Consider the following 15,629-nt stretch of genomic DNA (forward strand, 5'->3'; position numbering starts at 1 on the left):
CAAATTTATTACTTCAGTCTATTACTATGTTACTGGTGTAACTGGTGTAAGTTTATTAAGTGCTACAATTAACTATGATAACCAGTCTGAAATTTACTCTTCACCGTCTATGCAAATAATTTGATAATTAACATATTTTCTCTTGATAATGGCGTGACACACTTGGTTCAATAAGGTAAGGATTGGAAGGAACCTACTTGGTGTTATTGTTGGGTGGAATGTAACTGCAACACTTCGATTATAAAGTGTTTGTTATTGAACTCAACTTCAAAGAAAAGCACAGTCACTGGCAAGCCTTCTACAATTTTATCCTACGAAAATTACGTAGATCTTACTTCCTTCGTTGTCGGTGGATCGAGGGAAGTCCACGGCAGCGACACAATGTGGCATTGGGGTTTTGCTGTTGCGAGTTGGGCCCACAGAGCGCTTCACATTTAAGTCCTCGTTTCTTCAGCACTATGCCCATTAATCCATAATAACTTGCCCGGCCATGCTTCCAGATATGCCGACCTTTACTTTCCCGCCGTACTTAGATCCACACACTTGCTGTTAGATGTAACACAGCTAGGACTAGCAGCACTCGACTGTACTTCTTACTCTGAGTACGGCGTTACTGCTACTACTATCCGCTGGCGCGCTCCCGCGACAAAACAATCTCTTTGACTTCAACGTTAACTAAATATGCCCTGACTTGCCTGTGTTAAATATTACACAATTTAAACATAGTGTTTACAATACATATTTACACTAGACAATACATTCTGTACAAACAGTTTCATGTGTGAAGTAAGCGAAAAAGTTCATAGCAAGAACTGCGTTGTAGCGTCACAAGGTCTGTACGTTGTAGGTGTCGCCACCGGCGCCAACCTTGTGTGAATGCTCTGAAAAGCTAATCATTTGCATATCACAGCATCTTCTTCCTGTCGGTTAAATTTCGCGTCTGTAGCACGTCATCTTCGTGGTGTAGCAATTTTAATGGCCAATATTTACCACATACTGTAGGTGTGAAGCGGGCTTTAGGATGTTCTTCGTGGCAGAGAGCTTTGCGCCTGGCGCCTTTCTCCGGCCAATGGGGAGAGCGGCGGCGGTGACGCGCAGCGCGAACAAGTGAATCGCGGCTGGCCATCGACCGCGCCAGGGCGGCTGCAGCTGTCGCGCGACGGTGGCACGCTTAGCTGCACGGCGTCAATCGTGTCGGCAGCCATGTCCGCGGACGAGTACGAGTACGAGAGGATGCGTGCCGAGCTGCTCGGGCTGCCTCCTCCCGAGAGGAAGCCGGACCCGCCGGCGCAGGGAACCGCGGAGGACGCTGACGAGGAAGCGAACCCGGCAATCGACGAGGTAACGCCGCCGCTTCCCGAACGCAGCACCGCATAATATTCCGTGCACGTCACTGCGCCTCTTCAGCACGTACACTCTCGCATCTCTCACCTTACGGCCTCGCTTATTCACAGTTTCCGGGTACTCGCGCTTTCCTGTGTCTGTGCTAGCGAGCAAGTGCTGCCGCTTTCATCGTAATACGTTTCTGTAGGAGGGGCTCTGCTGATTACTGACTCATTCACTGATTCTTCATTCGTCTCGTGCGTCAGACAAGCAAGTGACTCTACAGTTAATACGCGGTAAGTCAATTCTAGTATAACAAAAGGTAACATAGTTTTCCATTTACAGAACAAACAAACACTGGGGTAGTTAGTACGAAAACGCCTTTTTGTGATCGAGCGCACGAATTTTTACTTATATATCCAGATGCGCTCCAGCTTTGCAACAAGACGGCATCGTAGGCTATCCTGAAATATTAGATGATATTTGGTTCTCACATATTGGTTTTTACATAAAACCAGGTACTAGCTGGGCTCGCGCACGCAGAGTTCCGTACAAACTTAATTATGTATACAGGGTGATCCAGAATGACGTTTTCAAAATTTGGGGACACTTTTCTTACACCAAAACAAGAGAAAGACGCCCAGTAAACCAGGGCTTTTAATGCGTACTTTAAGAGCTACGAGCACTTGTTCGTCCTCTACACTGTGATCCACAGCTCTTCCGCTGCAAGCCTTTCGCTTTCCGTATTCTGAGAGGAGGTAGTATGGACCAAAACAAGAAAAATATCCAATGAACGTGGCCTCTAAAACGCGCACTTTAAGAGCTTCGAGCACTTGTTCATTTTTGCTGCACTGAAACACATCTCTTCCACTGAACAAGTGCTTATAGCTCTTAAACTATCCATTTTAGAGTCCATCTCTACTGGACAGTTTTTCTTATTATAGTCCATACTACCTCCCCCAAAAATGTGGAAAGAAAAGAGCTTGTAGTAGATGAAATTTGTTTCACAATATCGAAGATGATGAAGTGGTTACATCTCTTAAAGTATACCTTTTAGAGTCCAAACTTACTGAACTTTTTACTTGTTTTGATGCGAGGAACCTACCCGTGACGTCTTAAAACATCATTCTCAAACACCCTAAATGCACTGTTCATCCATTCCAGGAACAGAGAATCTCTATCATTTCTGCCTGTTATGGGCATTGATACCAAGATATTTGTCAAAGGGATTCCACGACTTTCGAAAATGTTTTAATCTCAAATCTGACGTCGGATAACAAATGACAAAAGAAGTATTTTTTTCTTGTGGTATGCTGACAAATTAACAATATTCTATTTTTTTCTTCATCTGGAGTGCGAAATCTAGCTTCTTGCCAAATTTAATGGTTCCACATTGTAGGTTACACCCCATAGGTTTTAATGAGTGAGTTTGCAAATATCAAAATACGTGATGTAGGATAGCTGTTTGTTTTGGTTGCACTGACTTAGGAGCTTAACTTTTTACGCCATCGAGGGACTGTAGACCATAGTGCGTGGCATAAATTTCAGCCTGATGCATCTACCCGTTCCTGAGAAAAAGGATTTTCAACAGTTGGACAAAGTGATCCTATAAAGGTCCCGTTTTTACCGATTGAGGCATGGGATCCTAAAAACAATGAAAACTCAAATCGTGTAATAATCCAGGACATTTCCTGATGACATCTTGTCAGAAAGGGGAAAAGCATCTGGTTATATGCACAGAAATTCATGTGCAGCGTGCAAGAGGGCATTTTCTTACTAAAATTTACATATAGTTGCTCCGAAAAACAGTCACGGCTAGAAACTTGCTAAACTAACATTATAAGAAACGAATTACAGTAACAGAAAGTGAAAACGCAAGGAGTCATCTGGCATTACAACATACGCATCCTCAGCAGTTAGACGTAAATTACATGTATACAAGGATAATATATTTTTTTTTAAGCAGGGGACTTCATTTCTAGACATTCCTTAGCAGAGCAGAAGCAGTAATTTCAGTTTAACTTTCATTTCTATTGGTGATCTCATTGATATGAGTTCCACTGTTGAGGTGATTACATATATTCATTCCCATGCATCTTAGACTATTCCATAGTATTTTGTGTAGTGTTATATGACCTTTATGAGACTTTTATTTCTTCTGTCACAATATTGGTGATTAAGGCTCTAATACGGATACTTCAAATACTAAACGGTGAAACAGGTCACCTTCAGTATGTATACACGTGCTTGGGTCAGGATTTTATGGTGTTTGAAAAGTAGCTCACAGTGTTCATATCTCTTTTTAAATGAGATTATTCTTACTGCCTCCTTCTGTAATTTGAAAATGGTGTGATATACATAGCTCTTTCACCCAGAAAATCACATCATAGCTTGTAACAGACTCAGATAAGGCACGAGACGTCTGCTTTAAAGTGTCAACACTTGTTGTGTCTCTTATTGATCGCAGTAAGAAACGGATTTTGCTAAGCTTTTTTGAATACATGTCTGTATTCAATTTCCACTGCAATATGTCACTCACGTGCACCCCAAGAAATATTGTTTTCTTTACTTCGCTAATTTTATGTCCAACAACATGCACGGTATATTTGGAATGAGATATTTTGTAACGATCTCATGTAGCTCGTACTATCGTACCTGTTGTTATTTTTTTTAGTCAATTGCTACAGTGGAACACAAAAGCCATGTCTACATTTTTCTATCCTTCAATAAAAAAATAAGAGCGTGGGGGAACTTGTTTCTTAATTGAGATGTCTGGGCAGTGAAGAAAATGCAACAAAATTGAAACTGCTGACTAGCAAGTCGAATACACGAGCAGAAGTTCGCGGTAGGTCTGCAAACGATTTGCAAATAAAAATAGCCTCTTTACATTAGATTTTAATTTTCACGTTTATTAGGTTCGTCATTCGACGGCATTAATACTTTTTCTGTTGTAAAATAACTGTAAACTGAAATGGACTTTGACCAGACGTGTAACTTTATACGCTTAATTACAGCCGTTTTTGTTCATTTGCCAACGTTTTGATGACAAGCGATTTTCTTTTCTTTTCAGAGTATTAAGCAGATACTGGAATCTAACTTGCTGTCCACACATCTTCTGACTCACGTCCCCTTCACGTTTTGCAGCTATCTTTTTTTGTAAACTAAGTGCGCTTACTTTCCATATTTCAGGTTTTTATTTGGAAATTACGAATAAGTTTCAAATAGTACCAAATATTGTGAGAAACATTACTGGAAGTATAGCACAAACGCCGCTGTTTATAAATTGGATGTCAACACACTTCGAGGCAAGTCTAGCCTCTGTAGCTTTGGTACCCACTTGAGACCAAATTACCCTGTAATGGATGAAATTAAAGTGGTACGGAGAAAAGGATTTAATCGCGTTTCAGTCATGAAAATAAATTATTTTCAAAATATCATTATTATTATCACTATTTCGAAAGATTATGATACTGATTACATAAGTCACCAATAATTACATTGTTTTCAAATGCTAGCATTAACGCATGACACAATATGATGGAGGTTTCAGCTTGAGAAACGATTATATGAACATCATCTTCCTCACATAGTCCACCCAACGGACACATACTTTGTACCATGGACCTATGCTAGTGAAACTGAGTCATATATATCATATATGATTTAATGTCTAATGAAAATGTCTTCTCTGAGTTGTAGTTAGTTGCTGCAATAGCCCAGAAACTGCTTCATTATTCAGTTCGCGACAATAATTGAAGTGACAGCACAACACAAAAATAACTACTTCATGGCTACTACACAGCTGTAGGGCCTGCACAGTGTATTATTATTATTATTATTATTATTATTAGCGGAAGTGGTCACACACGAAGCAATTCTGCCATTTCAGAATTACTGAGTCCAGCAATCAGGTAATTCACAGACAATAAAGTACAGTGCATACATTTTAACGTGATTGATTTTAAATAGGGGTGCAGGCTGTGGGTGAAGCACGTGTTGCTAGAAAAAAGAGTGATGCACAGAAAACATGTTTTGTAATTCGTGTCCACTGCCCTCAATGTAAATAGTTAGCTTTCGTTTCTGAGACGGAGCTGTAGGCAGCACTCGTGATGTATTGAGAACTGCTTCATCGTTGTTCTTCTCCTTCTTCTTCTTCTGCTTTTGCGGCCTCATTGGACCACTTGAGGCAATCATTTTTTGGTCATCTTCTTCAATAGGTTTTCTCTCCGAGTTGCCCAGTACCTTTTCATTTATTCTGCTTCTTTTTCGTAGTTCCTAACCTGTAAAAACGTTTTTCAGTTTGATTAAATTTTCTGTTTTGTTTTCCTTGATTTCCCCTAACCATCCTACTTGCTTCTTTATGTTACAAAGTTTCTGTATAATTTTGCCTGGTAGTTTGGTTGCTGGTGTCCTCATAATGTGACAAAGAATGAGCGACCCTTTTATTCTGTATAATATCTGTAATGGGCTTCAGTTCACGGCACACCATTTCATTTGGCACTACCTGTCATTGTCTGTCTTTTTGATGTTTCTTATTATTTTTGCATGTTCTGGCTATCCTACTCTCTATTTTAAGGATTTTTTCGATTATGTTTTTCTGGGTGACTTTGAAAAGAGTTTCTCTTCTGCATGTCATGTCTGGTTGAACCACAGCCCTAAAATGTTTTAGTTTATTTTTAATTGATAGACATTTTTATTGTATGTATAAGATGCTAATTTTTGAGTTTTTATCATTTTGTTAGTTCCTTTTCACCATGCAGATTTCTCGTTCTAGTTGTATGCTATAATTTCTCTTAGATATTTTAATTGTCTCTGTGTTTTTCTTGACTGTTAGTTACTGTTATGTGCTTGATTATTAGTGGAATTGCTGCCATTATCTTAGTATTTTCTAATTATATCTGGAGTTCTCTTTTTGTGTTACATTTTTTAGGCTTGTTGTTTGATTTCTAGCTTCCTGAATGTTTTTAGCTGGTTATGCTAAGTCATCTCCGAATCCCTAGCAATTTGAGTTTATTTACTGTTCTTGGTTCCAATTCTTACGTTTTTATGATTTTGCTTGTACCATTCCCTCCTCACATACTCCAGAGCACAGCTGAAAAGTAATTGTGATAATCCATCTCCCTATCTTAACACCTCTAAACTTTACTTTACATTTTATGTTTTAAAGAGTTTATAATTTTTATTAATTTAGGATAGAGACTGAAATTCTTTAGCATTTCAATCACTAAAGATCTCTGGATACAATTATAATTTTTTTGAAATCCACAAAGGTTATGGCGTGTTCTTTTTGTGTTCTTCTTCAGTAATCCTACATCAATTTCCAAGTGATGATCTGGAGAGCTTCTCCAGAGTTTAAATCCTGCTTGGTATTCTTCTAATTCCCAGGCAAGTTTGTGTTTACAACGGTTGTATAAAATTTTTGACATGACTGTACATGTGATATCCAAAAGGGGAATTCTTCTATAGTTCTCAGGATCCGATTTGTCGCCTTTTTTCTGTAATGGAAGCATTATAGCTGTAATTCAATGTTCTGTTAGTTCTTCTTTATTCCATATTTTCATTATGCTTGGTGTACTTTTACTTTCACTGGTTCTGCTGCATATATCCTAATTTCCAGAAATTCTGATCTTCTCCAATTGTTTTGTAGTTTTTGAGCTCTTTCAGAGCTTTGTAGATTTCATGGATTGTGGGAGGCTTTATAGTTTCTGCTACTGTTTTAATAGGAATATCTGTGTTTATTTGAATTAGTACTGAGGGATCTTTGCAATTTAGTAATTTGTTAAATGTTTCTGCAAAAACTTTGGTGTTTATTCTATTGCTGTGGACCATCTTCTTATTTTTATTCCTTAAGATTAATGTTGGAGGGTCATATCTTTATAGTTGTCTGCTAAATATTTTGTATAATCTCTTGAGTGTGTTTTCTCACTGTTTGTTTCCATTATCGGAAGTATATCTTTTTGATATTGACATGTATTTGGGTTATCTTGCCTTGTTCTGTGAGTTCCAAGTGTGATTCTTCCGTTTTATGACTCTGATACATTTGCCAAGCTTGGCGTCTATCTAGTACTGTTTTATCACATTCATTGTTCCACCATTCCACCACTGGTAGTTTTTTCTTGTGCTTATTGGAACTACTTGTTCAGATATTTGTCTCAACTGGGGTGCTATATCCTCTAGATCGTCTGTTATTTTATAATCTTCGTTTGTTCTTCATATTGCTTGTTACTTATCAGTTTATGAGGGTCGTACCTTCTCTTTTTTGGGGAGGAGGGGATTTTTTCTTTGTCAGTGGGATGAATTTAATTTTTATTTTTATCACGTAATGATCTGATCGAGTAACTTTCCCTGTCATAGCTTTCACATTGTAAATTTCTCTGTGGTAATTTATATCCATAAAGACATGATTCAGTAGCCATTTTTAATTTCCATTCTGGATGTTTCCAAGTTTTAAGCTTGTTTGGTCTTTCTTGAGGTATTTTGATTTTGAAATTATGTCAGGGTTTCTTCAGAATTCCACCAGTTCATGCCATTCCTGTTTGTTCTTCTTTGTGCTGGCCATTTGCCTATTACACGTCTACATCTCTTTCCTCTTCCTAACTGGGCATTAAAATCCGCAATTAAAAGTTTGGTGTGGTTTTTATTTATGTTAGACGTCGTCTGAACTAAAAGCTCCCAAAATTCATGCACATCTTCTCTGTGTTCTTTCGTATTATTTTTATCATTATTTGTGGCATGAGCATTTATTATTGTATATATTTTATTTGCATCTTTTATGGATCATGTTGATAGTCTGATAGGTTCAGATTTAAATTCTATTAGATACTGAATTATTTTGAGACTGATAACAAATCCCGTTCCGAATTGTAGACATTGGTTCATTACTCTTTTCCCTCGTATTCCCATATAAATTCTGTGTCCTTGTGCTTCTATTGGCTCCTGATCAATGTTTCTCGTTTCTTGAATTCCACTTATTAGAAACCCTTTGCGATCCGTTTCGTCTGTCAGAATTTTGAGTTTCCCTTGTTGTGTGTTGCTATGTCTGTCCTGTCCTGCTATGCTGTCCTCTCTTGAATCTAAATTTTGATCTTTTGTCGGCCCTTGGTATTTTCAGATGCTCCGACTCATGTAAGTTATCTTTCAAGTGACTGCCAACAGAATCCGAGTGCAGTCGTCCTTGACAATTGTGAAGCAGTGGATTTTTCCTTAAAAGATTTCCTTCCATTGTTTAACTGTCGATGGTAATCAGCCTCGTATGGAGCAAATACGGTTGTTGACATTCTATAAAAAAAGTTCTTAGAAATAAGCAGAACCAGTTGTCATCGACTCATTAGTTGTGGACTTAATAAAGCACCTACAAAAACTAAATATCATTTATACTTCATCACTTTAAAAATAAAAATGTTCAAAGAATACTCTTCTTTCGTGGTGTACCAGCTAATGTCTGATTGCACTCAGGGTTAGTGGCCTCAGAAAGGTTGGAAACTACTGCTGTACAGCCTCACGTAGGCTCTGTAGTCTATGTTATTTGCACATCCATGACTATGTTCTGAGTAGGTGTACTCAGTACAATAGCAGCTAAAGTGATGAGGAATGACATGGTTATCTTGGTGATAAGAGCGATCCAATGTTTGACAATATGTGATCGCAAATATTCGTTTATTTCAATGACTTGTTTCAATCGCCATCCTCAGATAGATCTAAAAAGACAGTGTACATATTTATGTGTAAGTATCATGATTTCTTTTCCTTTGTTGTTATTTCGTCACCCGTCACTCCATTTGGGAGGAGGGCACAGGCGGGGGCAGGAGGGAGGGTTGCTAGCGGAACAGTCTATCCCCTCTTCAGAAAGTTGACAAGAACTCTAAATGAGATGAAAAACACTTAACCAAACGTGAGATATTAATTATGAATGTAACGATTTCTGCATCACGAACGAATTATCCGAATGGGACGGAAATCGGTAGACGAGATGTATATGTACAGACAAGCAAGTGATAGCAATTTCAGAAAAGCTGCATGATTTATTCAGGAGAGAGCTTCCCAAGTTGAGCAAGCCGAAAATCCGTTGGTCCATCTCTGTCCCTTATGCAAACAGTTATTCGGCTTGATAGAGTTGTATATGTATGCCCTCCTAAGGAATACTGTGCCAAATTTAGTCCATTTGGCCCGTTAGATCGTCAAAATTCCTAGCTGATTGAAGGGTCTAGCCCATAAGTCTCCCAAAGTTCTCAGCTGGGGAGAGATCCGGAGACCTTGCTGGCCGTGGTAGGATTTGGCAAACACGAATATAAGCAATAGAAACTCTCGCTGCATGCAGGCGGGCATTATCTTACTGAAATATAAGCCCAGGGTGGCTAGTCACAAAGGGCAACAAAACGGACCCTAGAATACCACCGACGCACCGCTGTGCTGTAAGGGTGCCGCGGATTAAAACCAAAGGGGCCCTGCTATGAAAAGAAATGGTCCCCCAGACCATCACTCCTGGTCGTCAGGCTGTACAACAGGGACAGTCCAGCTGGCATCCCACTGCTGTCTGAGACATATGCACACACATCTTCTGCCTAGAATCTCATTGACTGGAGTGGAACTGTCTTGAGTGATGATTCCCACTGTTGTTAAAAAGAAGCACTTCACTGGCACAAAAACTTGGACAGCCTCCCCCAGTATTGGCAGTCTGTTATTGAAGGGAGGAAGGATGGTCGTTGAGGAGGGTAGAAGGATAGTGGTATAAGAATGGAGGACTGGTGCATAGTATCGATGGGTAGGTGTGGCTGTTGGGATCCGAGAGGAGAGGAAATGGGTAACGCTAAGGCTAAAATCTGATGTGAGAAAGGGCTAGGGGAAGCAGGGTGGAAGAGAGGAAAAAGGGGCTAGAGAAACGTGGAGAAATGAGGCAAAGAGAGCCCTGATGGAGTGGGACGGGTGGGGTGGATTTAGAGTTGGTAGGATGGCTAAATGTCGGGCAAGAGTTCATGATTTGGGAGGGAGTAATGGCTGATTATCTGGGACAGCATGTGGAAGATATGCAGGCGTCTGAGGAGCGGCAACGTACTAGGATTGGAAAGTGGAAGGGAAACTATAGGATCACTGGAGTCGAGTTTTGTAGGTTGTTCGGAGGTTTCATTGGGAATGAGAATTTGATGAGTTGGTAATGGATCATTATGCGGCAAGGTAACGGGATGGGGAAGGCGAGGCAGAGTGCATGGCGTTCAATGATATGGAGAACTTAGGGGGCAGGGTGCGGGGCGATATGCACGCAACTTTTGTACAGCAAAGGAAGGATCGGATCAAGGCTTTGTAAGTGTTGAAGATGATTATGATAAGTCAGTAACACTGTAAGTAGTAGCGTTGATTCACATTACCTGAAAAACATCTAAAAACGACATACCTGTCTCCTTGCACTTAATAAAAGAGGCAAATAAAATTTATAGCCACGAGTGACACTGTCACATAGTATAAAAACATGATAAAATTATGAGAAACACTCATAGCCCGTGATGTAGGGGCATCTTTAGCACATTTTGTTGCAGTGCAATCAGCTGAGGGGGCGTGTTTACAATGGCGCGTTACTAAGAAAACACGATGTTCAGTTTCCTACGTGAACCAAAATAGGATGAGTTAAAATGTAATTAAAAATGACCTAGAGCATAAACATGGGTAAAATGTTTGTTAAAATTATAAATGCCAACTCTCAAATAGGTGTCTGCGACATACATAGTACGTAACGAAGTTAAAAAATAGCAGCATCTCGAGACACGAAAAAAGCAGCAGGCACAACGGTCTTACGAAAACAGAACCAAGAAAACAGATGGACAGAGTCAGAATATCAACATGTGCAAGATAAAGTAAAAAATACCTGTTTCATGTAAATTCGTTTCGTTCATTCAGAATTTTTGTGGGGTACTGTTTCTTATGGCAGTAGACCTCTGTTTCTTCCAAAGGATTTCAAAAGGCTATCCTTTGGCGATAACTTGATAGTTATATTAAATTATTACTTTCAAACGAAGCCAAAAAGTTAAGTCTGGGAACGTTAAGGTTTGATCAACTTCAATTTTGAAAATGAGCTTTCACCATTGCTGTTTGTGATCGAAGGTGACAGGTACATAGTAAGAGCGACATCGGTATTACGAAACAATCGTTGACGTTTCATGAGTCCGGATTTGAATGAAATGAGGTATGGGCAAATAGCCTTTCCTCGAGCGTGAGTGTGTGTGTTTTCCTTAGCGTAAGTTAGTTTAAGTCAGATTGAGCAGTGTGTAAGCATAGGGACCGATTACCTCAGCAGTTTGGTACCATAGAACTTAGCACAAATTTCCGTTTCCTTTATGCATACTTTTAAAAGTCTTAGTGCTATTGCCCACGAAAGAGCCACGCGTGTGAACTGGTGTCAGTGGGAATAAGATGTTAATTATGACGATAAGGGCGTAAGGACGAGACAGCACCCAGTATCCGAAAGCAGAAGACCTTTCGGCCGGCCCGTAATCGAACACGGGCCCCTTCGCTTAGCAACCCGCCGCGCTGACCGCGCAACTACCGAGGCGGACGTCCTTGTTGGAGACGGAAAACGCTAATATCCTTGTTCCAGCCGCGTGTGGTTCGCGCGAAGAACGATTGCTGGTGAGCCACCGTGTGGGCTCGAACCTCTCCAATTCTGTCTTCGTGGTCTTTCACGAGATATATGTGGAAGGAAGCAATATATCGGTTCACTCTTGTAGGAATGCACGCTGTTGGAACTCTAGCAACGGTCCACACCGTGATGCAGAACGCCTCTCTTGCAGCGTCTGCCACTGCAATTCGCTGAGCATCTCCGTGACGCTTTCGCGTTTCACCGACCGACTGACTAGGAAGGTCTGAATTATGTTTAAAGTCTGACGAAACATTGACTGAGTACAGTCTGTGTAGTTTGTATCCCTATTTTAAGCAAAAGCTACTTCTTCACTAGCCGGCCGCTGTAGCCGAGCGGATCTAGGCGCTTCAGTCCGGAACCGCGTTGCTGCTACGGTCGCAGGTTCGAATCCTGCCTGGGGCAAGGATGCGTGTGATGTCCTTAGGTTAGTTAGGTTTAAGTAGTTCTACTGTAAGTCTAGGTGACTGATGACCTCAGATGTTAAGTGCCATAGTGCTCAGAGCCATTTGAACCTACGACAGTGCCTATACGATCGTTGAATGTCAAATGCCTAGTAAGTATTACAGCCAGGTGTTTGTACGAGTTAATCGATTCCAGCTGAGAGTCATAGTCATAGGATACTATGTTTTCTCGTTTTTTGAAGTGCACAGTATTCCATTCCTGAATATTTAAAGCAAGTTGCCAAACTCAGCACCATTTTGAAATCTTGTCAACATCTGACTGCATATTTATGCAGCTTTCTTCAGACAGTACTTCATCACAGATAGCTGCATCATCTGTAAAAAGTCTGAGGTTTCTATTAACATTTTCCGTAAAAGTTTTAGAATACAACGCAAGGGTCACAACAGAATTCTCTGGGGCACACCCGAAGTTATTTCTACACCTGATCTCTCCATCCGAGATAACTTGCTGCGTCCTCCCTACCAAAAAATCCTTAAACTAGTCGCTATTTTCGCTTGCTACTCCACATGATTGTACTTTTGTTGATACGCGAAGATATGGTACTGAGTCAAATGCTTTTCAGAAATCAAGAAATACTGCATCTATCTGACTTCCTTGATCCAAAGCTTTCATTACTTCGTATGAGACAAATGTGAGTTGGGTTCCGCATGATCGATGTTTTCGGAATCCATGCCGGTTGGCATACATCTCATTATGTTTCAGCTCAGGGTATCTTCTAGGACTCAACAACAAAGCGATGTCAAGGATATTGCACGGTAGTTCTGTGGATCACTTCTACAACCCCTGCTAGCAAACGGATTAACCTCTACTTTCTTTCAACTACTGAACACGGTTTTTTGTACGGGGGATCTGTGATATAGTTAACAGAGCGCTTAAGTCAGCCGTAAATTCAGTAGCCATCGGGCCCTGGAGCTTTGTTGAATTTTAACGATTTCAGCTGTTTCTCAACGCTATTGACATTTATTTACCTTTTCGCTTTATCTTTTCAGTGCTACAAGGATTAAATTGGGGCAATACTCCTAGTTTTTCCTTTGTAAAGGAACACTTGAAAACATTTATGACGTAATACCTCCTGAACTATTTGCCCTTCTTTGATATAATTTTGGATAATGTCTGCAAAATGTGTTGGGAATTGAGCTAGCAGCAAGGAGGTAATAGATTACATTGTCATGTCTGAAGCTGAGGTTGTACTCCAAGAACAGCGAAAATACAATGAGCGATGAGCTTTTTTCTTTCATTCTTTTGTGATGGGGTATCTGCGAGAAAACGTTTCGGGAGGGTTGCGTGTAAAGTTTGTTGGAAGTCGCTAAGCGCTGTCATTCTCAAATCCGGATGTATATAGTCCGGGTGATTTGAGCGCACTGAGTTACACGGTCTCAGGACACACACACTTGCTGAGTGTGTTACGACAGTGTTTTTTTTTAATTCACCCTATAATTACAAGACGTTTGGAAAATATTTGTTGACGCTGGAAGTTCTCAGACAGGCAACCTCCAATTGGTACCGGGTTTCGGGTTCGGGGATAGTCGCTAAGTAATATACATATGTTAACTCGATTGTAGCTTGTTATCCAAGAGTATCTCACGGAATTTTACACAGGGCGTTGCATGTCCACCTTAATATCTACTTTTCACACTAGCAACTATTTTTTTCCTTGTTCCAAATCGCATAATACTAGTGTCTGTGAGTTTACGACTGAAAATGGTACCTTAAGCCACTTGTAGGCCTGTTCAGATATCATCTACGATGTTTTTGGCAACTTTGAGTTTGGACACTTGATTTGTTTGCTTGTGCCATCAGTACACGCGTTTTGAACCGCCCTTTAAAATGACGGGAAGATTATTTATGTAGGTTAAGACAAGAATTGGCCCAGTACCCATCCCTATGGCTCTGAGCACTATGGGACTCAACTGCAGTGGTCATTAGTCCCCTAGAACTTAGAACTACTTAAACCTAACTAACCTAAGGACATCACAAACATCCATGCCTGAGGCAGGATTCGAACCTGCGACCGTAGCAGTCGCACGGTTCCGGGCTGCGCGCCTAGAACCGCGAGACCACCGCGGCCGCCTGTTGTGGTCTTCAGTCCTGAGACTGGTTTGATGCAGCTCTCCATGCTACTCTATCCTGTGCAAGCTTCTTCATTTCCCAGTACCTATTGCAACCTACATCATTCTGAATCTGTTTAGTGTATTCATCTCTTGGTCTTCCTCTACGATTTTTACCCTCCACACTGCCCTCCAATACTAAATTGGTGATCCCTTGATTCCTCAGAACATGTCCTACCAACCGATCCCTTCTTCTAGTCAAGTTGTGCCACAAACTCCTCTTCTCCCCAATTCTATTCAATACCTCCTCATTAGATATGTGATCTACCCATCTGATCTTCAGCATGCTTCTGTAGTACCACATTCCGAAAGCTTCTGTTCTCTTCTTGTCCAAACTATTCATCGTACGTGTTTCACTTCCATACATGGCTACGCTCCATACAAATACTTTCAGAAAGACTTTCTGACACTTAAATCTATACTCGATGTTAACAAATTTCTCTTCTTCAGAAATGCTTTCCTTGCCATTGCCAGTCTACATTTTATATCCTCTCTACTTCGACCATCATCAGTTATTTTGCTCCCCAAATTGCAAAACTCCTATACTTCTTTAAGTGTCTCATTTCCTAATCTAATTCCCTCAGCATCACCCGACTTAATTCGACTACATTCCATTATCCTCGTTTTGCTTTTGTTGATGTTCATCTTATATCCTCTTTTCAAGACACTGTCCATTCCGTTCCACTGCTCTTCCAAGGCCTTTGCTGTCTCTGAAAGAATTACAATGTCATTAGCGAACCTGAAAGTTTTTATTTCTTCTCCATGGATTTTAATACCTACTCCGAATTTTTCTTTTGTTTCCTTTACTACTTGTTCAATATACAGATTGAATAATATCGGGGAGAGGCTACAACCCTGTCTCACTCCCTTCCCAATCACTGCTTCCCTTTTGTGCCCCTCGACTCTTGTAACTCCCATCTGATTTCTGTACAAATTATAAATAGCGTCTCGCACTCTGCATTTTACCCTGTCACCTTTAAAATTTGAATCAGAGTATTCCAGTCAACACTTTCAAAAGCTTTCTCTAAGTCTACAAATGCTAGAAACGTAGCTTTGCCTTTCCTTAATCTTTCTTCTAAGATAAGTCGTAAGGTCAGTATTGCCTCACG

The 15,629-nt window shown here is 40.4% G+C and overlaps 1 protein-coding gene across 1 annotated transcript in view; it reads left to right on the forward strand.

Moving 5' to 3' along the window:
- The first annotated feature begins 1,203 nt into the window (after nt 1–1,203).
- LOC126419298 (uncharacterized) overlaps nt 1,204–15,629 on the forward strand; it is a 120,714-nt gene continuing 106,288 nt past the window's right edge. The window contains exon 1 of the mRNA XM_050086472.1: nt 1,204–1,341. Coding sequence (XP_049942429.1) covers nt 1,204–1,341 — 138 coding nt within the window. The remainder of the gene's footprint in view (nt 1,342–15,629) is intronic.

This window comes from Schistocerca serialis, chromosome 9, assembly GCF_023864345.2.
Source record: "Schistocerca serialis cubense isolate TAMUIC-IGC-003099 chromosome 9, iqSchSeri2.2, whole genome shotgun sequence".
Lineage (NCBI taxonomy): Eukaryota > Metazoa > Arthropoda > Insecta > Orthoptera > Acrididae > Schistocerca > Schistocerca serialis.